At 50.0% G+C, this 27,660-nt stretch overlaps 2 protein-coding genes across 13 annotated transcripts in view; one reads left to right on the top strand and one right to left on the bottom strand.

Moving 5' to 3' along the window:
- SLC66A2 (solute carrier family 66 member 2) overlaps positions 1 to 17,481 on the top strand; it is a 65,511-nt gene extending 48,030 nt beyond the window's left edge. For 3 of the 5 annotated variants that reach the window (XM_080380368.1, XM_080380367.1, XM_080380369.1), the window contains one exon: positions 14,516 to 17,481. In XM_080380368.1, coding sequence (XP_080236494.1) covers positions 14,516 to 14,723 — 208 coding nt within the window. In that variant the 3' untranslated portion in view covers positions 14,724 to 17,481. The other 2 variants (XR_013927002.1, XM_080380370.1) reach the window with 2 other exon arrangements.
- KCNG2 (potassium voltage-gated channel modifier subfamily G member 2) overlaps positions 16,191 to 27,660 on the bottom strand; it is a 69,609-nt gene continuing 58,139 nt past the window's right edge. For all 8 annotated transcript variants that reach the window (XM_080380349.1, XM_080380346.1, XM_080380348.1 and 5 more), the window contains one exon: positions 16,191 to 23,517. In XM_080380349.1, coding sequence (XP_080236475.1) covers positions 22,705 to 23,517 — 813 coding nt within the window. In that variant the 3' untranslated portion in view covers positions 16,191 to 22,704. The remainder of the gene's footprint in view (positions 23,518 to 27,660) is intronic.

Below are 27,660 nucleotides of genomic sequence, written 5' to 3'. Positions count from 1 at the left end.
CTTCTGTGGCAGTACTGGGTTGGTCATGGAGATCATCCTGTTTTAAAAACCACAAGTCACTGAGGGAGAAACAATTGTCGCTTACTGTCTCGGAAGCTGCTGGAGCTGAGATGCACGTTTTAAGAATGCTTTCCCGTCCAGAAGTGGTTTATGAGGCGCAATGCAGCTGTGAGCTAGTTATGACCAGGTGTTTATCTGAAGCATATCCACAGAAGTGCAGTGTAAAGAGGTAGGAAAGAAAGAAATTGTATAAAATGCATGGTCCTGAGATATTATTTCCTCTTTCCCCCTACACATAATATTAAAATGACTAGAAGACAGTATTTCTTAGGGAGATAAAATTTTATTGGGGGGTGCTTTTATTTGGTACTGCTCCATGGCTTCTTCCTTTATGATGCATGCAGCTCTTTATATACTTTTTTGAGAGGCTTTTGACTTCTGACAACAGTGTTTGTCCCACAGTCAAATCCTGGCTTTATTCAAACTCTGTGAAGATTAATGCAAGCTGCTAGATTTTTCTGCCTACATTGGATTAGCCAGGTACTGTGATGAACGGATGTAGAAGGGTTTATTCAGGACGAGCTAGCCAATGTCTGGCCACCTCCTCTAGTGAGATTTTAAATTCAAAGAGATTGGGCAAGTGCTCTAAAAATGCCACCGCTGGGGTTTCTTGGGGTTTTTTTAGCCTGAGGGAATTTCTGAATAGCGAATAGGTAAAACAGCTCCAGTGAGTGAGTTACTTTGGAGTTCTGCTGTTCAAAAGAAAACAAAATCCTAAGCTAGAGAGAAGTAGCAAGAGCTGTGGATTTCTGCTCAGGCGCTAACTGAGCATTAGCTGCTTAACTGCAGAATAAATATAGTTCCATTGAAGAGAGATGTTAAATGCAATCAATATCTGTTATGGCAACTTTGTTATGTATCTGTGCTTCTTTGGGGAGGTTCAGTAAAGGAGTAAGAGAAACTAACTGGAAAATGACTTAAGTGCTACAAAGAAGAAAACTTAAGATGATGCAGGCAATGGCAGTATTGATTTTTTCTTTTTTTCCGTTCCTGTTTCTCAGTGACAGAAATTACATGAATAAGAGCAAAATGAAAGAACTAGGAGCAGGGATAATGGATGACTACATGAGAGATTTCCTTTTCTGAGTATGCCATATACATAAAGCGGACGCTGGCTGGTGCAGTGGTGACCTGAGTTAGCAGTGCATTGTGTCTGGTCTGGGACTAACACAAGGAAGATGCTGAAGAGAGAGAACTCTTTCCCTGAGGCTTTGGAACTGTAGCCTCCAAATGCTGGTATAACAGGGTCGGCTTTTATTCTTAAAATAGCAGCTGCTTTATATATCAAACGGTCAAAACAGAGAAGGTGGAAGTGGGGGACATTTAGTTTAAGAGAAAAGAATATATGAAAAAAAGCAGAATGGCTTTGTGGATTCATGTCATCTGACCCAACTGAGAAGCAGGTTTTCATTACGGGAAGCATTGTATGGACAATCGTAGGGGACAAAGTTATAAAAGAGAAGGCAGTTTTCAAGAGAATAATTAGGAACTAAAAGGTAAATCTGGGACCCTGGCAAATGGGGAAATCAAGGTATTAAGTGTGAGCCAGAAATACATTGGGTAAATGCAAAATTATTATACTACTAAAAAGTGGTTTGTACTTAATGTTTTACAGGCCATTTCTCAGTTTCACTGCCTTTCATATTGTACTAAGTTAATCAAAATTGTCTATCGCTGTGCGTACAAACTGCATATTTTAAACTATTCTTACCACTCACTGTAGTTCTGTGATTATATTATTCATCTTCCTATACATCATCCTAAGTGCCATTTCTTTCTACTCAGATCTTTAGTTTTCTCTGTGGGTCTGCAAAAGTCGTTGTCATTGCTTCTGGGACTCCAGCCAGCATTCATATCATATTCTGGGGAAGTTTTACTTGTTTCATTGTTTTGCTTTGGTGACATTTCTTCTTTCACTACTGTGGCCCTGATCAGCTGGTTACTATTGTCCTTTGTGGTGGCCCTTATATAAAATAGCCCAGGGTTTCTCATTTTTGGATTTTGCATACACATCCAGGATCGCAGGAGTTTGGAGAGTAGTCAGGAAACAATTCTCATGACTGGATGGACCAGGTTTTTGTACAACTGTTAAGGCTTACCACTTACAGCTTCACTTCTCTCTTCCCCTTTTCATTTGTGGTTCTAACAGATAGGAACATCATATTCCCTTCCTGAATCTGGCTGTTTTAAAGTTAAGAGGTTGGAAAAAGTAGTCTCAAGTCCTCGAAAAAATTCTGGTTTCTTTTCCCTTTGAAGTGTTAATACATCAGGAAAGTAAACAGTCTTGGTCTTTCTTCAGTGCTCTCAGGATGAGGGCAGAGTGCTGTCAGCATGTGAACAGATAGAATGAAACCCTTTTGTTTTGATCCCAGGAAGCAAATCGATTGTCTCCTCCACACCCTCTTTTCAGTTACAGCAGCCTGTGATCCGTGCTCCAGGTTGAAGGACCTGCACTTTCTGCTTTGAGTCTGTGGATGTGTGGCCAGCACCGCATTCGCCTCTGTGCTTGCCTGCTGTGTCTCCCTAGAGTTGTTCTTTTAAGGACTCCAGCAGCACAGTATGAGGCTCCAAAGACAGTTCTTTGTGTCCTGTGCACTCAACACATCTGAGAATTTCAGGAACTGAAGGAAGAGGCAGGTGAAAAAACCCAGGAGGTAGTGGGAGACCTTCCTTCCCTCGCCCTCCCAGCACTTCTGACAGTGAGCAGCAGTATCTGCTTCTCTTCAGCATCACCCAGACTGCAGCACAGTGTGGACAGCTAAAGCCCTTGCACATATTGAACCTCTTTCTCATTTTTCTTCCCCTGGGACCTCATCCCATCAGTTCAAAAAGTAAATTCAAAGCAAATATTTCAAACCAAAAGCATTCATCTTTTACAAATAGTTCAAGGCTTCTTTACAGTACTGGGAATAAAGCACTGCAGGCATCTCTAACCAGTGCTCTCCTCAGCTGGTGCTTTTGTCTGTGCCCTGAAAATTATGAATATAAGAAAATGTATTGTACGTCTGTTACAAAAACATTCCATTAGGTTTGGGCACTCCGTTTTCTGCTGGCAGGAAAGTGTCATGCAAGGTGCTTTGCATAGTTATGGTCAGGTCTTGCCAAGTCACAAAAAGTCAGAATTGAGTTTATCATGAAGGCAGCTGAGAGATGAAAGTTTTCTAAAAATGTCTTTTTCCTCTGTTACCTAACAAATTTGAGAACAAAAGTACCTCAGTTCTTGAAATTCCAGCACCTGTGTTATTTTGCCAGAGTTCACCACAGCCAGTTGTGTAAGTGGGGTAAGTTACCACTTGTGCGGTTGCAGAATTGCCTCCCTCAGTGCAGGAGGGCTGAGTGGGATTAGAAATACAGAATGAAGGTAAAATGAGATTTGGGTTTGGAGAAACGTAGGCTGAGTTGCAAGGATGCGAATACCTGTAATGATAATACTGACTGCGATGAAGATCTGTGAAGTGAGCAGGGTGGTGAGTAATTGAAGGGGTTAATAGATGAGGTAGAACAGCAGGAAAGAGAGGCTGGTGGAGCTTAGGCTGGAAAGTGACTTTGCAGGATGGTCAGGAAAGAAAGACGAGAGGTTTTCTGTTACAAGCTGACCTGCAATGGTGCATTTCGTCCCCTGCTCCTCAGACACAGAGGGGCAAGCAGGCAGAAGAGTGGGAAGTGTGGTGACTGACGTGTTGGATAATCTGCCCGAAAACTGAGATGGGAGGAAGTGCTTGTAGCATTCTTTGAGTGGGATGTAGGAAGAAACTAACCTGGTGTCAGAAAAAGCTGTTTCAATGAGGCTTAAAGGTAGGATTTTAATTTATTCTAGGGAGGATGGCCGGGAGTGATATATGTCTGCATAAGGGAATGGGATTATATGCCAAGAAAGATGTCCTGGCATTGCCAGGTAAGCTTTCAGGATAGTGATGGAAGTCCCGTCCCTTCAGATACTAAATCTTGTATCAGAGATTTTCCTAAATCGAAATTCATAGTGTGCAAAGGGGCAAACGGCAGCAGTTTGGGAATGAAGATCGGTTGGGGGATGTCAGTCCTTTCTGGGCTGCAAAGACCCTACTCGGGCTGAAATTTTAAGATTTGTGTCATGCTATGGTGTATGGGCTGTGATTGTGACGCTTCTGTTTCCACCCCACAGCATTCAGCTCTGCCCTCAGCTGCCGCGGGTTGGGGTGGTGCTGCTGGTGGGACACGGCTCACAAGGCGCAGGTCTGTGGTGGCACCTTCTGACCAAGCCCAGCCTTCCCGCAGGGCTTTGCTGTGAGAAGCAGCACGCGGGCGCATGGTGCATCACCGTCACCAGGAGCTTCACACCTGCACCTATGTGCATGCATGTGCGTGTGGAAGCAGAGGGCAGAACCTGGCATTTCATATGAAGACTCAGGTGCTGACATACCTTCATACAGAGCTTGCGAGGGGTTATTTCCTTACAGCAGTAAAGTGCTTTTGAGAAGAATGTGAGCTTTGTTTCCTGCAAAAATCTTAACTTATTTCTAGGCTATAAGCTGACTGGAAGGTAGGACTTTGTCCCTGAGTGAGCACTCTTACTTACACACTAGTGTGTTTGGGGTTGTCATTTCTCCAGTGTTTTTTTAGAATGTGAGAAGCATTTTACTGGCTGAAGGATGTGATTAATTCATGAAAAGTAATGACTGCAATATTATTAGATTTTGTCCTCAGGGGCACTGGCTTTGGAGACCACCACCGAACGCCAGTCCTCTAGAACAAGGTCAGTACCAGAGCTGGGGCCGTTCCTCCTGTATGTGACTGAAGCGACAACTGCAGTTCCCGAGCTGGAATACTAAAGGTGCGCTCGGGCTACGCGCTGCTTACCACAGGAGGGTGAAGGGAAAAATGTGCTCAAATGACCTCAAGTTAAATTGGATGAAGAGTCTGATTTCTTTGTTGTCTAGGGCAGGAAAAAAAGAAGATTTAAAAGTGTTACGGTTTGAGCCTTGGGATGCACAGCTGTGCTGAAGCAAAGCTCTGTTCCCTCCCATTTTTTTATTACCTTTCAAGTTGAATGTATCCCAGGTTATTTAGAATAACGGGTGGTGTTACGCGGAGACATTGGTTTGCCGTCCCTTGGCAGGGCCCTGCAGGGCGCAGCAGCGGTGCAGCTCAGGCAGCGGCAGCAGCCAGGCTGCGGGCTGGTTTGCTCTGCAGGGAGGGAAGCCGTGGGAAGGGTAGGGTGCTGCTTCCTGGGATCTGCTGCTGGGTGGGGGCTGTGGGGCCCCGGGGAGGCAAGGTGGCTGGTTCAGCTAGCTGTGCCGAGTGGCTGGGGAGTAAATGGGCAGCATGAGAGCACCTAGAGCAGCATTAACCAGCAGCTGTGCCCACAGCTCCATCGATTTAAAGCCTTGAGTGGAGGCGAGAGACAGAGAAGGACAGATGCTCAAGAGCAACTTCACGAGTGAGATGCTGAAGGGTGGTGTAATTTAGGTGTGCTCTGCACCATTTACATTAAGCTGACACTACTGTGTGCGTTGGCAGCTGACTGTATTACCACAAGCAGCGTGGGGCACGACTTGCTGCCCCGGCACCCGAGGAAATCTGCTCGTGCTGTGGCAGCAGGTCCTGAAGCTTCCAAACCTGCCAGAAGCAGAGCCCGTCTCATGGGTGTTCGTAGCACATGTCTGAGTAGCCCTGAGCTTTGCAGCCTGGCCAGCACCCGTTCGAGTCTGCAGGCAGGAAGGGCCTGGAGGGGTTCAGGTCGTTCCTCTGATCCACAGAAAATGTATTTTTGTGCCTGATGCAGGCGTAGGGGTTGGAGGCTGTTAAGACCTGCTGCCCTTCTTTCTGCAGCACAAGTTGTAGGGTACTAGAAGCATTCTGTAGCTGTTAAGGGTTACCACCTTCTGGACCCGTACAGACTAAACTTCAGGCATAGCTGCTTGGAGCAGCCAGAGGCCGTGCAGTGACCCTGACTACCCACCAGCCCGTGCTGCGTGCCCTGCAGTTTCCCCGTGACAGACATGTGCTGACAAACACCGGCGTTCGGCTGGGTGTGCCGAGCAGCATCAAAACACCTGACACACTGCCGCTCTTGGGAGTTCAGGAAGCAGATGTTCATGAAGAAAAATGATTGTCAAATACTTGTTTACGCTATTTTTCCATAAAACGTTGTTTATTTGTGAGCCTTCATATAATGCGTGTAATAAAAAAGAAGCCACCAACAATCAATCACTTGAGGCTGCATCTTTTTGGGTTTGTTTGCCTGATGGTGTTCCAGAGGGAAATCCTCTATTTCATCTTTCCTCAGTGACATGTACAGACCTTGAAAATCACAGGAGTTTTCGGATAGCTTGCTCTTGTATGGCAGCTGGCTGTGGTTTCCAGTGCTCATGGATGCGGCTTTAACTCAACTGCTTTAGCTCGGTTCCAGAGATCCAAAATAAATGCTGGATTTCTCTTGCTGCGTGCCTCTTGACCCCCGCTAGCACTGCGGGCCTGCGCAGCTGGCTCCCTCTGCGGATGGTCAGCGCTGCCCCAGCTCAGGGATTGCTGAGCAGTGAGGTAAGGTGCTCTCTCCGCGGCAGAGCACGTAGGGCTGGTGGAGTTTCACACTTGGATTCTCAGCTGGCTGTGCAGTATTTAAAAACGAGGTCTGTGCTCACTTACACAGAGTGACCTGTCTCAGCGTATGCACGTTTAGTTTCCAGATTTTCAAACTTGCACTTTGGATAGCTGATCCCAGTGGTGTGTGGTTTTTTTTTTTTCCTTTTAATAATTTTTGGCAGGCTAAACAATTTGGTTAGCATCAGGAGAGCTCCTTTTCTGTTAAGCCATATGGCTTTTTGTTAGGAACAAATGCTCTATTTATTTTTGTTTGTTTTGTGCAGTGTTAAAAAAAGGCATTTGGGTTTTGTGTTTTCTGGTCTGTGATTCACTGTTGAAGGCAGGCCAGCCTCTGATTGAAGTGCAGTGTTACGGATGCTTGCTGTCTTCTCTAAGTAGACTATTTTGGAGCTGCAAATGGGAGCTGAAAGTTTTCCAAAGCCAGGATGTTATAACTGAATCTGGTTTCTCTTCCAGACATTCCCATGCTGTGGGAGGTAACAGCTTAAAAGGTTGCAGGAGAGATACCTTCTGCACCCACTTCCTCGCTTCCCAAAACCGAATACAGTGTTCAAAATACTCATTGACAGGCAGTTGTGATGTGGACCTTATTCCTGAAGGAAATACTAGCTTGTCAGCTCTTAAATGATTTTATTCTGCTTTTATATGCCCAGTCAGTTAAAGAACTGTCACCATTTTTTAACATATATGAAAGTCGAGTGCTAATACATGAAAAAATGTCTGACACTGTGTCAATCTAAAAACTCACATTTTTGAATCCGCATCCCCTGGGTCTTGGTCTAGCACTTGACCTTGATGTGGGGAAGTTGTGGCCAACTTCACTAATTTTTAAACAAAAAGAGTCCAGGCTAATTACCCTTTTTTTACTTCCAGCTGCCTGGCATAGAAAGAAAGAAAGAAAAAAAAAGCGCGTAACTTTCAAAGTAGATAAAGGTCAATAAATTATATTAATTTTTCTGTTATTGAAAATAACTTACGATTTTTGAGTTCATTGGCTGTCTAAGCACAATTAGCACTAAGTTTGTGTCTGTAGCAGGATGTAATTACATCAGGGCAACACGTACCTCCTGTTGCTATTTGTGCTGAAACGTCTGGTCAAACCACTACAGAATTTCTCAGCGGAAGCCACTGTCTAACGTTTGATTCTCTGTGTGTCTTCCAGCTTGCAGGGTATTTTTGGTTTGTGTGTTAAGCTACAAACATGCAGAGTCATAACGTCGGTGTGAGAAAATCAACAGTGCAAACGGGAAGCGAGTACCACCGTGTCTGTCGTCTTGTGTCGGTTTTGTGCTAAGTACAGCCCGTGTGCCGCAGGCTGTTGCTCTGCAGCTCTGCAAATGCGCTGCACTTGTGACGGACTTTAATGGATGGTTGCAGCCAGTCTTAAGACAGACTGTTTTACCAGGGAGGAGGGAAGAGGGGGCTTCACTTCTCGTATGTTTGTTTACAAGACCCTTTTTTTGGTAGTTTTTGCCCTTTCGATGAAGGAAGAAGAAAGGTGTAATGACCAAGAAGTGACTAACGTTGAGCAGAGTGTGCAAAGACTCCGGTGGAACATCGGACACTTGAGACTGTTGCAACCAGGTTTTGAGCAAAAGGATGAAGATGCTAAAAAGCTTTGATTCGAGTAGCATTAGTCCTGGATAAAGGGGATTAAGCCTACATATCTGGCTAATCCCGTTGTTTTGTAAATAAGTCAGCCTCTAGTACAGTTTCTCAAAGAAAAGCAACAGAAAGGTGTTGGTTTTTTTTGACTGCACTTTACAAGCTCTTTCTACATTGAATAATTTCAGGAGTGTTCCATAAAAATCACAGTTTGTTGGCTGACTGCAAATACAGTGTACTAATAAGTGTTTTTTACCTCTAGTTGCTGTTACTTCAGAACTAATACAAAATATACAAGGAACCTGAATAAAGCAAGCTGTTCCTTGAGAAAAGGGAATGCTGTTTTTCAGCATGCCATTTATTTATTTAGTAAGTGAAGATTGGTACTGTGTCTTTCTGAAACCTACCATCGGTGGTAGAGAATGGCAGCGCTGTAGGGTATTCTTACATTACCATATTAAAGCCCAGCATTTAGCAACCCACCCCTAGTCTGGTGTCTGCTCAGAAGTGATGGTGTCTTTCTGAGAATTAATTCCAGCAGCTGAATAAATAAGTGCTCTTTCAGATTTTAAGAGTAGTTGAAAAATACCGGCTTTTCCTCTTTGTGGTCAGCTGCAGTTTACACAGACTTGACATTGACTGGTAGTACATTAGCAACTCCTTGTAACAAACTCAACTGTGAGGAAGGTGCTTGCTTTTAGGTTTGTTGTCATTGGATACTGCAGTACTGATTTACATTACTGGGAAGTGCTATTTTTACTGCAAGTCTGCTCCAGCCTCTGGCAATACCAGCTATTTCAGCACAGTCCCTGCCTCCTGCCCCTCCAGTTGGCATCTCTGTTGTCACACAACCAGATGCTGCCATTCGTTTATTTCTGCCTCCCCAAATTGCTCTGTGGCACTGCTCACCTCTAACCTGCTCACTCATTTGTGCTGCTCCGCTGGACTGTATCCTCCGTATCAGCGAGGTGAGCAGCTCCTGCCTTCCACATCTCCCCAGCTTGGCTTCAGGCTCTTTCAGGAAAGACGCCGGTTTCTTTACTCCGAAAGCCTGCTTTGCTGCGTAGCCAGTGCTGTGCAGAACAGCCTCGCTCACATGGCTTTGCAGATGTCGGGAAGATGCAGCATGAAGTTGATCTCTGTGAGATAGGTTGGAAGATTTTTGCTGCTGTGTGGTGCTGTCCAGTCTCGCACAGTGTTGATAGTGGGCCGTGACCGGCTCTTGCAGCGAAGCCTCACATACCTTAATAGCGCAGCATTTTCTCTTGCACCGTGGGGCCAAGGGCCAGACATATGCCCACAGGCTATGATCTGCCAGCTGATGGCACATGGCATTGCAAAGGAGCAGAGCCACACGGAGGACTTGTTGGCCACCACTGGCAGCCTGCATTGGAGCTGCTGCTGTGTCATGTGGCTCTCCAGGACACTCATGCTGTTGCTTTGATCCCACAGATTTTCTGTCACCTGGCACACGGAGTCCTGCAGGGGAAGAAAGCTGAGACTGGAGGGATGCCCCCTGTGATGCATTGGTAGCTTTTTTAAAAATCAGCCTTGCAGATCTTACAGGAACGGACCGCGGCTTCATTCTGCAAATGGAGGTTACAGCAGAGCAGTGGAAGAAGGACTTGGTGTGCTTTCCCCTTTTTCCTCTTCCTTCCCCACAACCAACTGAAAACTTCGATTTCTTTTGGGCAGCAAGACACTCCCTTTTCACACAGACACTGCTCTTTTCTCCTGTGGGGCAGGTAAGAGGCAGCTGTCTGCCCAGGATAGGTTGGTTTCTTTCTTTTCTACCCCAAAAGTAAGACTAATAGCAAGAGTTACCTCTCTTCCCCAAGTGACTGGGTGAGGTTGAGAAGCTGCAGACAAAACCTGGCTTTTCTATCCTGTGTGGCTTCCTTGAAGTGACAATGATAGCTGCGAGTACGAGAGCAGTGATGGTCATGCATAGTCATGCACGCACCGTTGCATTATTGCGAATGGCATCTGTGTATGCAGCAAGGACAAGGCAGTTGCACAGCCCAAATAAAGGGATGACGACGATGACCATTACTATTGTACCTGAGTGCCTGGAAATTAGGATGTGGCAGAAGCCACAATGGTGGTTTAAATGTCATTCAGCCCCTCTCCCAGCCTCCTGAAGCATGATGTGGTAGTGGGGGCAGGGGCAGCTCTGTTTGCCCCCAAGATGCCATGCAGACACTTGATGGGTTTCTCGGTAAGGTGAAACTTTCAGGCTGTGTGTGCAAACGGGTGCTGGTTGAGATGGGGGAGAGCTGACAGCAGTTGGCACTTCTCCCCCTCCCCCCCCCCCGCCCCAAGGCGGGCACATGAGGAATGAGACGTGTACTTAATTGCAGAGGGTGCTGGGGGCATTCGGGGATGCTTGCAGACATTACAGTGATGAGGTGGGGGGTCCTGGTCCAGTGCACACCTCTTCTGTGCATTCCCTAGAGCTTCATCCTTGTGGTGGGTTGACCTTGGCTGGACACCAGGTGCCCACTAAGCTGCTCTGTCACTCCCCCTCCTCAACTGGACAGGGAAGAGAAAAATGCCTCAACCCGTGAGCCTTTTGTAAGGACAGGGAGGTCACTCGCCAGCTACTGTCATGGGCAAAACAGACCCGACTCGGGGAAATTAATTTATTGCCAATCAGAGTAGGACAGTGAGAAATAAAACCAAATCTCAAAACACCTTTGCCCCACCCCTCCTTTCTTCCCTTCTTCTCGGGCTCAGCTTCACTCCTGGTTTCTCTGCCTCGTCCCCTCTGGAGCAGCGCAGGGGGCCGGGGAATGGGGGCTGTGGTCAGTTCATTGCACATTGTCTCTGCTGCTCCTTCCTCCTCGTGCTCTTCTACTGCTCCAGCCTGACCCCACAGGAGACAGTCCTCCATGAACTTCTTCAATGTGGCTCCTTCCTGTGGGCTATGGTTCTTCACAAACCACTCCAGTGTGTGTCCTTTCCGCGTATCCTTCCCATGGGATGCCATCCCTCAGGGATGGACTGCTCCAGCCAGCACGGGTCCCCTGTGGGGTCCCAAGCCCTGCCAGCAAACGTGCTCCAGCCCAGACTCCTCTCTCCTCGGGTTCGTGGGCCCTGCCGGGAGCTGCTCCAGCACAGGCTTCCCACAGGGCAATAGCCTCCTTCGGGCATCTCCCTGCTCCAGCATGGGGCCCGCCATGGGCTGTGGGTAGATGTCTGCTCCACCACAGACCTCCATGGGCTGAGAGGGACAGCCTGCCTCACCGTGGGCTTCTCCACAGGCAGCAGTTCCAGCCCCCACCCCACCCTGCCTTAAATACACTATCCCAGAGGGGCTGCTGCTGTTGCTGACGGGCTCAGCCTTGGCCAGCAGTGGGTCCATCTCGGAACTGGCTGGTGTGGGCTCCGTCAGACATGGGGGCAGCTTCTGGCATCTTCTCACAGAAGCCACCCGTGTGGCCCCCCACTACCAAAACACCTTGCCACGCAAACCCAATACAACCCTGAATGCCCTTGTCCCAGGCTGTACTCCTCCATCTGTCCACCCCAAATTCAGATCGTTTCCAAGGACTTGTGTCCTGAGTTCCCAGGTCTCTTCTGTTCCTGTCATTCCCTGTCCTGCTCCCCCCTTTTTTTCCTACCCCCTTCTCACTTGACCACCTTCTGCTCCTCTGATGTCTCCTCTGCTTTCCTCTGTGGCTCGTCGTTGCCTCTTCTCACTTCTTGTGTGACACTGTCCCCATTTCCCTGCTGAGCTGTTTTTGGTTTCCCCACACTCTTAAGTCTGTGCTGGGCATGCTCCCTCTGTCCATTCCCAGCCTCTCTGCAGAGCAGCCAGCACTCCCACAGCCACTGCTTTGCGTTAACCCTGGGCTCCGAGAGCCTTGGTGCAGCTGCAGTCCTAAGGTTTTGTAGATGTCAAGTGTTTTGTATATTTTGCTTTTTTATAGTACCTTGGTGATTTTCAGGTTTTCTGTGCTGTTTTGTCCAGCTACTGGATAGAGAAGCATGTGTATTTTTTGATTCAGTGACAGACCAGTGGTGGTAGCTCTTTCAGCTGTTCATTAGGTTCTTTAAAATCATTTTTGCGAAGGACAAGTTGAGGTTTTTCTGCCATGTCCCAGTGAGAACTCCAGGTGCGATGCTGCTTTCCTCGAGTGCCTGGTGTACGAGCTGAAGAGCAGGGCTCTGGAACACACAAAGGCTACGGGAGGGTGCACCAACACGTAGTCAGTGTTGCAGGCTGTTGAGTTCACAGGCGGCTTCCTAACTAAACCCAGAATTGCTTTGGCAAACTCTGCACAGCAGGTGACACATGGAGAGGTGTGCTCCTAGTGCTTGATCCTGTGGTGCTGCTGAGCTGCACGTGTCCGTACGGCTTCCCCCAGTGATGATTCTTCCTTTGTGGGAGTAAACTCTTTTGTAGGCTGTACATCTACTGACAGCCTGTACCTTCTCCTCCACATCTGCACTGCTCTGTGGGGTCACTTTTAAAACCCAGGTAGCTTTCTCCATGGGGAATATGTGACAAACATGCTTCGCACGTAAAATTCCTGTTCCAATATTTTGTGGCGTCTGTGAATTGCCTTTCTGTCAACAGTCAGCAGTTAGTTTGATCTGGCAGGTTTAGCGTGTGCTTTTAGTGAGGGTCCCCCACCACGCAGGACAGATTCACAACTGAATTGTGATCAGTTGCTTGGCACACACTGATAAGCTTAAAATCAGAGGATGGGGAATGTTGGCTGCCTGCAAGCAAGGTGCCAGTTTTATTACCTTCAGAGTTTATTGCCCTTCCTGATTAAAATCCCAAACAACCCCCACCATCACCTGTGTCTGTAAACCTCCCTTACGTGTGATGTGAGGTGAGTCGGTGTGGCTGGGAATGCACACAAGGCAGGTGGTGCAGGCTGTGTGCACTGAGCGCAAATCACACTGGGCTCAGCAGTCGTTTTCCTTCTCTGATGATTTATTTACATTTTTAGAATGACCTTGGGTGGGAATGGCTGCTCGCTCCACCCCATCTCCTTGCCTGCACTTCCACGCAGACCCCCTCAGTGGAAGCTCCCCAGGACTGCAGACCCGTGCCACGCTCCCGGCTGTCCGAGGGGCTCCTCGTGCCTCCGTGTGTGGCAGGGCGGTACGAGCTGGTGCTCTTGGCCGCCCTTCCCATACAGGGGGAGAGTGGGTTCTGCGGCATTTGGCTTATGACAGCGTTGTGTACTTGTGTCCAAAATACAAATTGTGCTAGCTCCCTGCCCGATGTTGGAGAAATGAACATTAAGTCCTACCCCGCTGCATGGGCCTGACTGCATTTGATGAATTGGAGTCAGTGCTGGCAAAATGTAATTGCTTATAATTATGACAAATCATGCGCAGTGCTCATACTGTGAACTACAAAGCTTTTGTCCACTATGGCTTATCCAGCTGCTTAAAAAGCTCTCCTGTTAAAGTGTACAAAGCTGGGAAACAGCCTTCAGGATCTTGTTGTTCACATTTTGTTGAAAGCACTGAAAAAAAAAATTGATCTGTGTGAAGAACTTGCTACTGTTCCCCAGAGTTTCTCCTGGTGGGGGGGAGCAGGAGCCGGACTGCAAGAACAGGGGATGGCTCAGCAGTACATCGAGATGAAAGCAAGGATGGCTATTAAAAGGAAGCCTGAGCATTGCTCTTGATCTGTGTCCTTGATAAAAATCCCTAGTGATGTTTGTCCTTCCAGCAGCAGCTGCAGGCATGTTGTTTCCCCTCTCCCTGTGGTACTGGACAACCTGTTTTTTTGTTTTTTCGTTTTCTGTGGTGATTTCTGGTATCAGAAGCATTTGTTTCAGCAGATGCTAACAAAGCGGGTGTGCATGAGGGTGCAGTCCATTTGTCAGTTCACCTCGTGTGAGCACAAAACGGCCTGCACAGGCGGCGGCCGTGGCTCTGGGTGGGCTGTGTTGCTGTGCTTCGTGGGCAGTGCTGTCAGCATGCGGCAGTTCTGTTTACAGAGCACCTCTGAGTCCTGTCCTGGCTGGAGGTTTTAAACGTTGGGTACCTTCATAGCCACAGGCGTTTGGAGCTGTGATTGCTGAGATAAGAGTGCTGCAGTTGGTGGGGTGGAGAATCTGATCCTCCCAAGTACGGCACTCCTGCTCGGCAGGCTGTCTGCCCTTGGTAGGGGGAGGGGAGTCCCAGCCCACTGCTGGGTATAACCCTGGCGAGACGGGGGGATCCTCTGGCGTGGCAGGTCTAATCACCAGCCAGGTTCTTCTCGGTAAATACTCTTCCCCTCTTTTCTGTCTTTCAGTGTCAAGATGGTGCTGATGTGGACCAGCGGGGACACATTCAAGACTGTGTACTTCATCTTGAATCAGGCCCCCTTCCAGTTCTCCATCTGCGGACTCCTGCAGGTTTTTGTGGACATCACTATCCTCTTGCAGGTTTACCTGTACAGCCAGTACCCTCAGAAGCCCGCGTCCCACACTGCACACCCAGCCAGCACCAAGGCCCTGTGAGGGGCTTGGCGGGACAGGCTGCAGGCCGGCGGCGCTGCAGAGCCAGCCACGGCGGCTCCTCTTCCACTGTAAATACTCCTGTGTTGCCAAGGTGAAAGCAGAAATGAGAACAAGGATTGAAAATCTGGCTGCACTTCCACCTCGGGAGGTTTTATTTTAAATAACTTGCTCTCTCTGTTTTCAGACTTCGCTGTACAGAACTGTTTCTTGGTGGGGGAGGGGCACTTTATTTTTGCATATGTACCTATGAGCCTTATAAATTCACAAATGTTTGTATATTTAATCACAAGGGCTGGATGGTTTGTGTTTTTAATGCTATTTAAAAATGTTACACCACAGAAATAATAGGATATTTTGTTTGAAACTTTTACCTATTTATATAATATAAAGTCTGTATATTAGCAGGAGGTCCGTGGCATATGCTAGCATTCAGTATCTCCGTGATGTAGGAAGAAGCATTGAAGAGCAAGTGCAGGAGCTTTCTCTTGCCTTGAAGAAGGGTGTCTGCTGAGCAGAGAAGGTGAGGGCGGGAGGCCCCGCGAAGAGGTGAGCAGCCAGAAATGAACCCGCTAGGTGCAGCGTAAAGCATCGGTGCACTAAGGAGTGAATGGCAGGTGTTCACCCCGCAGTGGATCAGCGCTCGACATGAGGTGATGAAGGGGGTCTGAGCATGGACCGTGCTGGAGCCGTGCTTAGAGCAGGCACAGCTGGTCAAGGGCTCAGCCAAAGGAGGAGCTAACAGGAGACTGCAGGTAACTTTGGTAGTCGTGTTGTGAAGCGATGGGTTTTTTCGAGCAGCCCGCCCTGCGCCCAGGGCAGCTGTGCTCCTCCAGCTGTGCGCAGCGCAGAGCTGGGCTGCAGGAGTCTTTCACAAACAAGGGCCAGCAGATGCATGTTGCCTGTATCGCCAGGCAAGTACTTCTAGATGGCAATTGAGCCACAAAGGTAAACGCCACTCCACTTCCATTGCCTCAGAAGGGGAAGTGAAAAAGCTTGAGCCAGAGAAAAAGCCGTATCCTGTGGAGCAGGACTAGCATCTGACAGCTCCGTTTGCTGAGGCTGAGATTCATGTTCATGTTATTTAATGCCAAACAAGAACCATTGGGGTATTTCTTGTACTGACTCAACAAGGAAGGGAGACCACATTTTTCTTTTTTCTGTTGCTTAAGATCTTCTAGGCCCTTAGAATAATCAGCAGCCTGTACTTGGACTGGGAAAGCTGCAAGAGCAGAGAGTTTATTTATAAACATAGATGTTGTCTATAGTGGCTGTTTGCCAGTGTAGGTCACCGTGCCCTTTCGGAGAACGGCATGCGGCTGGCGGCTGCAGGTGGTGGGGACCCGCAGGTCCTCGCTGCTTTGGGAGGCTCCCTCCCTGCTGCCGGGCGAGTCCTGCTGAGCACGGCAAGGTGTCAGAGCTGTCACAGGTTTTCAAGAATTGCTTTTTTCTGCAGGATTAGCCCAAGAGCTTATGTTTTTGTACTGATGGCAGCAAGCCTGAGGTTTAGTAACTTTAGTGTGTAAGTTAGGTACTTCCCCTGCCTGGTTTTATTTGGGAACCCCGTGATTTGAGTCTGGACTGTCCTCGTTGGTGGCAAAGTGTACTCTGGAGGGGAGGCGTCAGCAAGGCTGCAGCAGTGGTTGTGTGATGCTGGGCTGGGGATGTCTCTCACGTGATGGGGAAGAGCGGGCTGTCCCTGTCCCTGTGCCCTCCTGACTCCCCAGGTAGCCCCGGGCTGACATCGGGGCTCCCACTGCACGTGCCACTTGGTTCTGGAGGACGTGGTGGCAGGGGCTGCCCCAAACGCAGGCAGAAGTCCTGCCCTGTGGCCAAGCCCTTTGGCGGGGGCAGTGCAGGGGGTGGAGGGAGGGGTGTCCTCAGGAGGTCCCTGCTGTCCCTCTGGTCCATACCGAACAGAGTATGTTCAGTTCTTTCAGGCCTGAAGTGACCTTACAAAGACTATGTACCTGGCGTGGCAGACTATGAATGTTTTGTTCCTCTCTTTTCTCCAGTGTCCTGGCTGTGTTACAGGAACATCTGGGCTTTTGTCTTTTTTAATTGAAAACTTAACAACTGGCTTCTCCGGTATGATGCTTTAATGAGGATTGTATTTCTACTGTATGCAAACAAAGACCTTCTTGTGTGTTTTAATGGTCTGAAGGGGTTTTTTTAACTTGTAATGATTAGATTTTTGTATATGGTGGTCTTTTTCTAATATTCTATGAAACGGGGATATAATAAATAAATGGCTCTTAAGAAATATACTTCTGTATGTTACAGCTTCACCGGGGAGTGCACAGCTTTGGCCACCTCTTTGGCTTTGAACTACAGGTATTACTGAGGATAAAACAACTGTTGTTTTTTTCCTTTTGGGACTCTTCCCTGGGCATATTCCTGAGTCTGTCACCAGTACCCAAACCAGTGAGCTCTGCAGACCAGTCTCACACCAGAGCTGCAAATGCTGGAAGAGAAGCCAGTGAAACCATGTCCAGGTCATCTTCTGTATGTGGCATTTAGCAAGGTAGGGCTCTTGGCCAGGAACTCTTGAACTTCATCTTGGAAGATACTTTAGGAGCAGAATATTACGGAACTTTGTTTTTGTTCTTTCATTTAAGTATCTGTATCAATGATCACCTCAGAGAATAAGAAATCAATTACTTTAAATACATGTCTTTGAATGTATGGCACATTTCATGGAGTTTATTTTCTCTGTCAGTTGCAATGTTTTTTTAAATATAAATTACCTATTATATATAAATTGCAGTGTGGCTTTTGTTCAGATAAGAGTTGCGAGCTGCTTAACTCGTACTGTAACTCACCTTGTCTGGAGCACTGTCTATAGGAATAATTAGCGTGCTTTTTGCTCCTGATGGGGGGATAATGTCCTAAGGTTGTGATGCAGGATTCCGGATTTCTGTCCCCTGCTTTTGCATCCATCCTGGGGTAAAGTTACCCTCATGACCATTTAACTCTTCCATGCTTGTGATGCTCACAGTGAAAACAAATTATTATGTACTATTATGATGTAGTTTTATTATTATTATTGTGTAGCTTTAAAAAAAACCCTGTATCATGCAAACGGCATAATGAGGTCAAAGACTGGACACAGCTGAGGGACATGCTCTGCAGCTTCTGCACAGAAAATGGGGAAACAGAGTGTGTCATCTCCTGGCCAGCCACGGTGCCAGGAGGAGCCTTTCCCTGTGACCCAGGACATGGGAGAAGCGAGGAGGGGTCGGAGCAGCCCTGCGGCCAGCGTGGCTCCTGGGCCCTGCCGGGCTGCTGCTGCTGCGTGCGATGGCTGTGGAAACTGGGGAAGGGGAGTCGGTGAGGAGAGGGCTGCGGGCGCAGGGGAGAGACATGGGGGAGACTGACCTTGCTCAAATGAGGGGCTGAAGGGAGAGGCTCCTGCGGGGGAGGCAAGGAAGGAAAACCAAGACCTGGAAGGGCAAAGGTAGGTAAGTCAATGAATTGCAGGTAAAGGAGGAAGAAGATGAGGGTGGGGAGCAAAACCTGCCTGCTCTCAGAACCTGTGGGCAATGGAGAGCACGGGGGGCAGTGGCCCCAGCGGTTCCTGCAGCAGCCGAGCCTGCTCATTACCCACAGGGGCTGCACCAAATTGTACTGGTGTTACCGGCCGCTGCTCTGGCCTTCACTGAGGGGAAACTAACGGTAGGACCGGCCCTAAATGAAAAAACGGGGAGCCCCTTCCGGACGTGGGCGCGCCGGCAGCAGCTCTGGGTGCTGCCGCAGGGCCCGTGTGCTGCTGGCCGGGGCAGCGCTGGCCCTGGGTGCGGGCAGAGCCTCCCTCAGCCGCGCTGGGCAGGCGGCTCCGCGGGCACGGGGTCCCATGGCTGGGTGTTAGGGTGCCTGTACCACGTATGTTGTTGCAAATAATGTTTCAAGATGAAAGGCAAAGTTCTGATTCAGCACTGGGTAGTAGAGCAAAAGTTGGGCCACAGATGCTGTTTGTTAAATTTGGTGGCGATCCTTAACACCGGCTCGAATGCCAGGAAGGTTGCGGGGACCTGACTGACAGCTGTGGCTTTGCTGGTGGCTTTCTGCAACCGAAAGAACATGTTAAGGTGTAAGTAATAAAGACGCTGCCTGGGTGCCTGTGCCAGCAGCAGTAAATGCGAGGGGGACTCTAACCAAACGTGAGGCATGCCCTGTGGTGGGGCAGGTCTGCTGCCAACAGCCCTGTGACGCGGCCGGGTCCCACGCGGACAGCAGCGTCTGGAAACGCCCCAACGGCAAATGCAGACTTTGGACCTCAGACCCCCATCCTGCCCCTTCTGCATTGCCCTTTGCATGGAGCTAGCTGGTGCCGTCTGAGCTGCGCTGGGAGACCGAAGGGCTTTGCTCAGCCTCAGGTGGGCCAGCAGAACCGTGCTGGATTTCTCTACCCCTGAGACCCTCCATCCATCTCTCTCCTCTTCCACCCCAAGGCTGCATGCTCTTCTCAGGCTGTAGCTTGCGGGTGCCAGGCCCTGCAAGAGCCAAGGATGCTTCGCCTCGTGAAGCACCTGCGAGGCTGCTGCAGACCGCGCCTGATTGAGCCCATCGGCGCCAGGCAGCAGCCTCTGCCCACGCTGCTGCTCCGGCGGTGATACCCCATCACAGATTTTACGATGACTGCATTTCCTTAACTGGGGTTGCTGTGAGGCAGAAGGTGATGGCTGTGCATGTGCTGCACGAGCAGGAGGAACTGTGCCTGGCTTTTGTGCCATTCCCTCCCCTTTACCAGTTACCGCACCCTTAGCTCTCAAACGTGGTTAGAGTTTTCAGATCATTACTGTTGCCAGCTGCCAGAATTTGTCCGCCCAGGCCCCCGCATGCTGCCACCGAGATGGCCATCTAGAGCAGGCGGCTTTGCTCACATTGCTGTGAGTCTGTCCCATTGGAGAGTGGAATTGTTTTTTCCTTGGGGCAAAAGCAGTGTGCTGCAAACATGAAGCACCAGACCGCATTTCAAAGAAACGTGTGTAACTGCCTGCTGGCACCGGCATGTGTGCAGGCAGCAGTGTGGCATTTATTATCGTTAGAGATAAATGGCCTTAAATCATGTGTGTGCTGTGTCAAAGAAAAAAACCCCCAACCACCACCACACACAACAAACGCAACACTTCTCCAGCGGCTGATCCAAAGCAACAAGCATCACCCGTAACAACAGCTGCGCCGGCGACTCGCTCTCCTCTGGGGATTGCTCATGCCTGGCAATGTGTGCATTGCAACTTCATACAGCTTCCGAAAATAATTTGTTTAAAAAGTTCCTGGTTTATATTTGTTTCCTCATCTGTCGTCTCAACAGATAATATGAAACTTTATTAAAAGCCAGGCCTTGACTAACAGACATAATGAGGAGGTTTTGTTACTTTATTAAAACTCCGTGTGTGTTGGAATTAATTATGTGCCTTTTGAAAAATATAAAGAACTCACTATTGCAGGACAATAGCAGCTTCATGGAGCAGAGCAATAACATGGTGTGTGTCATCAGTCTGTTTTTCTACACAGCTGCTGAGCTGCAGTTAGCTGTCCTGGTGCTGTTTTGTTCCGTGCTGCAGGGCCAAAGGCAGCATTCATTCATGGTTGTTTGTTAGCACCACAAGTGTCAAACTCTTCATTCTGCTCCAGCATGGTTCTTCTAACAGTAAACTTCATGCCGCCGGTCATTCATGGGCCTCGCTGCTGGAGGAGATGTATTCTGCCCCCTCCGTGCACGCTAGCCGTGGTTCCTGCATTCACACCTGCGATAGAGCATCAGCCAGCACCTGGTGCACAAGAACCAAGGTACCGCGGAAGGTGACCTTACGGGCTCCCCTGGTGCATGTTGGGTCCCACCTGCAGACCGAGCACCCAACCACCACCATAAATGCCCTTCTGCCCCCCCGGCACCATGCCACACTCTGCCCTCCCCCCACCTCTCGCTGCTGGTTTACGTTTGGCTGGCTGCAAAGCTGTACCCCTGAAGCCAAATCTTAATAAGCCTTAATGCAAGAAACCACGTTTAAATAAAACCAATAAAATGAAAATCTCTCATGACTCACAGCAGCCCAGTGCTGATACCGCTCTGCCAGCAGCCTGAGTCAGCCCAGGCACCAGCCCCCAGCCCTCGCCCCCCTGGCCTGGCACAAGGGCTGCCGTCCCACTGGTGGGGCTGTGACCAGCCAGCAGCACCTGGGCGAGCGCGGCTGCGTTCAGTTCCATGTGGCTGGGGGTCTGGGGACCCAGGGTCGGGGGCAGGTTTGCTGCTTCCATCTCTCGCGGCACTCGCCTGCGGGCTGTTTGTGTAACGCACCTGCTGCTCTGAGCTGTGGGGTGGCGGTGCTGTAGCAATGCTGCTGTGGGGCAGAGAGCCCCATGGCGTGGGGCTCTGGCTGCAGCCCCCACATGCACGGCTTCCCATCAGCACCGTGGCACCCTGCCTCCCTCCCGCACCCCCGCATCACCAGCTGTGAGCATTCAGCAACAAAGCTGCTCGGTTTTATTAAAATAGTGTAACCTTTTATTTTCCCTTGCTCCCTTCCTGTAAGGAACGGCTTAACATGGGAGTTTGCTAATGTAGGCTTGGTGTTAACAACAGATGCTGAGGCAAAAAAACCCAAACCAGACAAACCCTATCCTCAGTACGTCAGCTTGTGTTCCCTTCCCGGCAGGAGAATATGGAGGGTGACACTGCCCGGCTTCACTGCCAAAGGGGGCATGGGGACCAGAGGCGATTATGTTCCACTTCCCTCCATCCCCTGATGGGATCCCACCTGCAAGCGTGCTGATGGACCCCAAGCATGCCAGCCTGGACCAGCGGCACAGCTCTGCCAGGGAAGGGGCTGGCACTCCTGGCGTCCCACCGGTTAACAAAGATGCAGATTCCACCATAGGATTTACTTTCCCCTTAAATTAAGTCTTTTGAGAATTAGGAAGAAGAGCCAGAACAATAATTGTAGGTTTTAGATGACAAGATTGTCTTTTTCTTAGCAGGAAAAAGAAAAAAGGACTACCGGTCAGGTGGAGCACGGCCCCACGCTGCAGCAGGGGCCAGAGCCTGCGATGGTGCTGATGGGCATCGCCCCGCTCGCACACGGACGCAGCCAGCGCAGCCGCTGGGGAAGGGGCTGCAGAGCCGGGAGCTGCTGCTGCTGGTTTAACGCCACCCTCCCCTTCCCGGGCTGTGAGCATACAGGTTTAGTTGTCTGTTAAACACTTTTTTTTTTTTTTTTTTTTTTCATACATGAGAGATGGAAATAGGTAACAGAAGGAGAAATGGCATGACTTGTAAAGACATTTGTTATATTCAACTGTTAGCAAAGGAAAAAAAAACCAAGTTAACATTCAGTACCATAGCCAGGAAGATTGTCTGTATATTTCTGACATGGGGCTAAGACACAAAGCTTAGGGCGGTAAATACGCATATTTCCTAACTGATGCATACGGTGCCAGCAGGAGCCAGCGCCGGCAGCTGCGCTGCGCTGCCCAGGCTGCGCTACAGGCAGACCCCGGCCCCAGCAAAGCTGAAGGGATGCTCTGCCCTCCCGCCCTTGCCCTCGGCTTGTCTGAGGTTTGCGCTCCTCGGCAGGGCTGCCCGAACCCACCCCCTGGTGTGGGGCGTCGTGGCCGGGGAGCCCCTGGCTGGGCCTGGCACAGGGGTGTCACGAGCCGCGAGGAGGGGGCACCCAACGCACCCCACGCAGCCGGCACGTCCCCCGCTCTCCAGGCAGGCTACATTCAACAGCTGCTCCTTGGGGCTTGCAAAAAATACTCGTCCAATAAAAAGAAAAGCCCTACAAGAAGCAAGGGAGTGGTGCAGCGCTCAGTATTTCCAGGGGCGCTCTGCAGAGGGTCCTTCAGATCAGAGGCTGGTCCTTAGAGACCACATTGCGTGTGCCTCCCTGCACTGATGCAGTCCCGGAGGTCCCCCTTGCAGAACCGGCCCTGCCTCGTCCACCGCTTCTTGTGCTGCCAACGCGCCTCTTCAGCTCCTCAGTCACCAGCTTCTCTCAGCCCCCTGCTCAGCCACAGGCTGCCCCCCCTGCCCAGCAGCACCTGGTGGGGATGTGGCACCGAGCCCCTGCGCACCACCACTGCCCGGGAGCTCGGTGCTCTCTTCCAGCTGGCGCAGCTGCCTGCTTGCTGCTCGCTGCTGCTGCTCCTTCAGCTCGCTGTAGGAGCGGGAAAAGGTATGAAAGATGGATGTGACCGGGAAAGCCATCAGCAAAATCCCGCTCAGGATACTGCTTAGGGCCACCACCTGTCCAGGGATGCTACGAGGCACCATGTCCCCGTAGCCAACAGTTGTCATGGAGATCACAGCCCACCAGTAACTGGTGGGGACACTTGTGAATTCTTGCTTGGCTCCCAGCTCGCTCTCAGCCAAGTACACCAGCGGGGAGAAGAGGGCCATGGCGACGCACAGGAAGAGCAGGAGAAGCCCGAACTCCCTGGTGCACCGGCGCACGGTGAGCCCCAGCGTCTGCAGCCCCAGCGAGTGTCGCGCCAGCCTCATCACATACAGAATGCGCAGAGCCCGCAGGAACCGCAGCACCAGCCCCACTCGCTCCAGGTACTTGTTCCCAGCTCCCCCGCCGGGCTTGCTGCTGTTTTTCGTGGAGACCATATCCACAATGAGAGAGATATAGAAAGGCAGGATGGCCAGGATGTCGATGATGTTGAGCGGGGTTTTCAGGAAAGCGCACTTGTCCTCTGCCTGGATGGATCGCAGCAGGAACTCAAAGGAAAACCACGCCACGCACACCGTCTCCAGCACGAAGATGTCATAGCACTTCCGCGAGCACTCGCCCTGGGGAGGAGGAGAGGGAAACACAGAAAGGGGGGAAGAAAAAGATTTAGCCAGGGAGCGAACCAAAGAAACAGAGAGTCGGGGTTCTTACAGGAAAGCCCCACGTAAAACTGCCACGCGTTACGAGGTACCAAAGTGAAACCAGGGCTGCCACGAGCAGCTGGGGCACGTAACCAAACCAGAGCTACCAGTGACGTGTTTGCTGCAGGACAGGCGACAGACCCGCAGGAGTACCCCAGGGCTGCCGGCATGCAGTGCGGTGGTATCAGCTGCCCGCCAGCCTGTTGAGGGGCCCGGCGCTCACACCTCGGTTCTAACCGAGCCTGTAACACCCTTTAGGGAGGATCAGTGCAGGATACATGGATTTTTAATAAATGAGTGATCCTTCCCTCCCTTCCTGATCAATCAGGAATTGCTTATAAATGGCTCATAAACACCTGCAGCATTTTATGTTACGTGCTCAGAGTCATCTATAATCTATTATCCACAGAACACAGAATACTTTTTATGTTCCAGAGAACATTTATTGACGCACTAGCCCTATAGCCAAAAGCTTATACAGAGTATATCGATAAATGTGGGTATTTCTAAAAGAAATCAGTACCACAAGAATAGAGGGAGGGCCTGGAGCGATAAGGATTTTTAATTACCTCACCTGTAAGAACTAATGACCCCAATGCCCTCCCCAGGCTTTCTGAGACACTGGCAGAGGTGCCCTTCCCTGCAGGCTCACTCGCTGGACAACAAAGGGAGAGAACGCTGGCTCATTCTTTCCTTTTACGCTGCCTGCAAACAAGCCAGCCCCGGCGCATCGGAATGGCAACACACAGTAACAGTGGTGACGGCTGCTCCTTGGCTGTTAATTTAACAGCACAAATACTATGGCAATTCTCCGCTACATCACTGTTAGGAGCTCCAGCTGAATAATCATCAGCTTCCCTAAATAAACAGATTTTGATGTGGACAATTATAGTGCTAGTGCTGTTTCCTCTGAATGCTCATGTAGAAGTGTTAATGCTCTGGGGTCTCTGAGCAGAAGGCATGTGTATATTTAAGTGTATGTTTATTTGGGGAGCCAGTTTGAACAATTCATGAAAACTCTTGTATGGACGTAGGAGTCCATCCGTACAAGTGGGGTGTGAGACTCCCACTGATTCCAAAAGGTACCAATGTAAAACCTCATTTTGCTCACCTATGCTAAATTACAGCAATAAAATATCACTCAAACGCGGCGAGGCTGTGCCAAGCTGGCTGCCCTTTCACCACTGGGGAATCTGAGAACCTCGCACATCTATACACAGCTCTGCCCACACGCTCGGTGCAGGTGCCTTTTGCTAGGCGGAGATGAGGAAATCTTAACTGCACAGCACCGCATCCTAACTTCACCCCTCCCCAAGCGCCCGTGCCCAGGTTTTCCCTGCAGTGACAGCAAACAGCAGAGGAGGGGGGAGATGTCTGCCCTGTGGGCTCCCTACAGCGTCCCCCAGGCCACCGGGGTGGCTGGGCTTGCCCCATCCTCACCTGAGAGCCAACCACTGGGTCCAGCCCAGAGTGGATCTGGGACGATGTGAGCAGCATGACGAGCCTGTACGGCTGGTAAGGGATGTGGTCTAACAGGCAAGCCAAGGGAGCGATGCCCGGGGTGAGGGGGGGCGTCCCAGCCTGTGTGGCTGTGGTGAAGGCAGGCAGATCCCCACATCTGCAACCGTGCCTGTGCCTGCGCCGCAGCCCCCCTGCTCCGCGCTGGCCCTCCCGAGCCAACACCTCGTTCGGGGCCAAGCTGCACACAGCAAATGACATAGCCCCACTGTCCCCTAAGTATAAAACCTGGCACGTTAGAATCTTTTTTTTGATTCAAGGATGAGAACTCTCCCTATGGGACAGGCTGACGGTCCTGGACCTCTCTCCTCTCCAAGCAACGATGCCTCTTCAGTAAGGTTTGTGCCTCAAACTATGTTGGATGTTACCCGGGACAATATTACTAACAAAAGCACTGTACACTTAACTTGAGCTTGATTTTTTACAGTAAGACTATTATTTTATATAGTAAGACTTCATATATAAAGACTATATTGCAGTGGCAATTCTGAACTTGCTATATCTGTTGCCTCAATAAAACATCTATTTTCTATTCAGTTCTGTGAAACTGTTTCAGTGAAAGTCCTTAAATGGGGCTCTGGCAGGAAAACATTCGCTCTGATGTGTGGTTGGACATAGAAACCCTCAGATCTAAAACACTGACCAGGTCTGGGACCAGGACTGGATCTAGCTGCACCCATACTCCTCCCGCCAGGGAGTTTGGAAAGCACGGGGGTCCTTCCCGACCCTGGTGGCTCAGCGGGAGGGCTGTACCCCCACCCGCTCCGACCGCTCATCAGGCTCAACGCGACACTGGACACATGGACACACGTTTCAAGGGCTGCTGCACTGCCAGCAGCCACAGCAGCAGCATCACACCGAGCACAAAGCCTCGAGTTACGGCACTACGATAACCAAAAGGCCAAGGCACCTTCCCCACCCCACGGTTAAAAGACACTAAGACAATGACTAAGGAGATGTCAGTAGGAAAACAGAACGTGAAAATCCTCGGAGCCGGCATCTGTGGTCCTTGTATTAACACAATGAAAGGTTGTAGCGCCTTGTATTTACAGATATTTATTTTTTTATTCCACTTTCAATTGGGGGCCAGAGCCAAAGGCCACAGGGCCAGTGGAGGGACACAGCTGGTGCCACTGTGACTTCTCACCTTATTACCAAGAAACCAGCCGTCAGACCGATACCATCCCAGAGTCCCCTGCCCGGGAATCTCACAGCAGGATATCTTGATCTCGTGCCTCAGGGCAGTGGTTGCAGGTGATTTGCAGCTCCTGGTGCTGTCCTTGCACAGGGACGAAAGGGTCAGGCTGAGAAGGACGATGGCCCACAGAGGAATGGCTGTGGCTTGAGCCAAGTGGCAGCAGTGGCAAGGAGGAAAAAACCCCGATGTGCACATTTGCTTCCTCTGAAAGGTCCATCACTGCTTGGACCACCATGGATGGACACTGAGCTGCAGGCTGCCTTAGGAGACCTAGCTGGAGGGAAGCATTCTGGATTCTGACGTGCATGTGTATCATTTTCATGCCGCTAGAACTTTAAGAAAGTCAGTGAAGCCTATGGAGAATTTAGCGCTGGAGCAGAGCTACAAAGACATGCAGGCATTTAGTAGCTAATTCAGCACCTGATTCCCCTGGCGCTGTTTGGTGCATAAGGAAAGGCAACTCTCCAAAGTCCTTCTGTGCATGAGCTTCGGTGTGGGAGCAAAGCAGAGTGAAAATCGCTCCTCATTAACAGACTACCAGTGGAGATGATTTTCGGAAGACTCTCTGCCCTCCCACACGCTGACATGTTTATCCTGTGTAGGTTCACAAACCCACAGCTTTGCTATTTATGTCTCTGATCCTCCCGCAGCACAACACCAAGCCCACCAGCGCAGGAGCCGCTGGGCTGGGCACCAGGGGCTGGCGGCACCCACCTGGCCCCCGTGCCCCGCGTGCAGGGGGGGTCCTGCCTGCTCCAGCCGAGGCTGACCCCGGGCTCTGCCGCTTCGCCACTCTTCCCAGCACCCACAGCTGGCAGCTAGCGCTGTGAATGCTGAGATGTTTATGGTCAGTACAGCGGAGCGCTGACGCTCTGCTACACAGAGTTCATTTTAATGGGATGAAACAATCCCCTTTTTTAGCTAATGCATAATTATCTTCAGCAAAGTGCTCGTCTTCCTCAGTATCGTTATTAACCTACTGCAATCTGAACAAGCCAGGCTCTGTCCAAAGGCTGTCCTGAGAGTAAGAGGGTCTGAACAGGCTTTTAGAAAACAGCCCTGTGTATCAATTAACCTGCCAGAAGCCTTTGTCTTGCTAATTAAAGGTCTTCCTGTCCCCTGGACCATGTTTCAATATCATCTAGGTATAAGCTATTATTATCCTCACATGAAATCAAAAACAGTATGAGAAAAAACACGTTTCATGCTCTTTGCGCTTTGCTTTTCAGCTGCAGCTGCTTTTCCTTGTTCTTTTTTCCCCTTGAGTACAGCATGTAAAAAAAAGAAAAAAATAAGGCAATTTTTCTCTTTCTAAAACTTTTAACTGTGTATTAGAGTCCAACCGG

Source organism: Falco punctatus (assembly GCF_963210335.1).
Source record: "Falco punctatus genome assembly, chromosome: 3".
In the NCBI taxonomy this organism is placed as follows: Eukaryota; Metazoa; Chordata; class Aves; order Falconiformes; family Falconidae; genus Falco; species Falco punctatus.
This window is presented reverse-complemented; position numbering and strand designations above follow the sequence as displayed.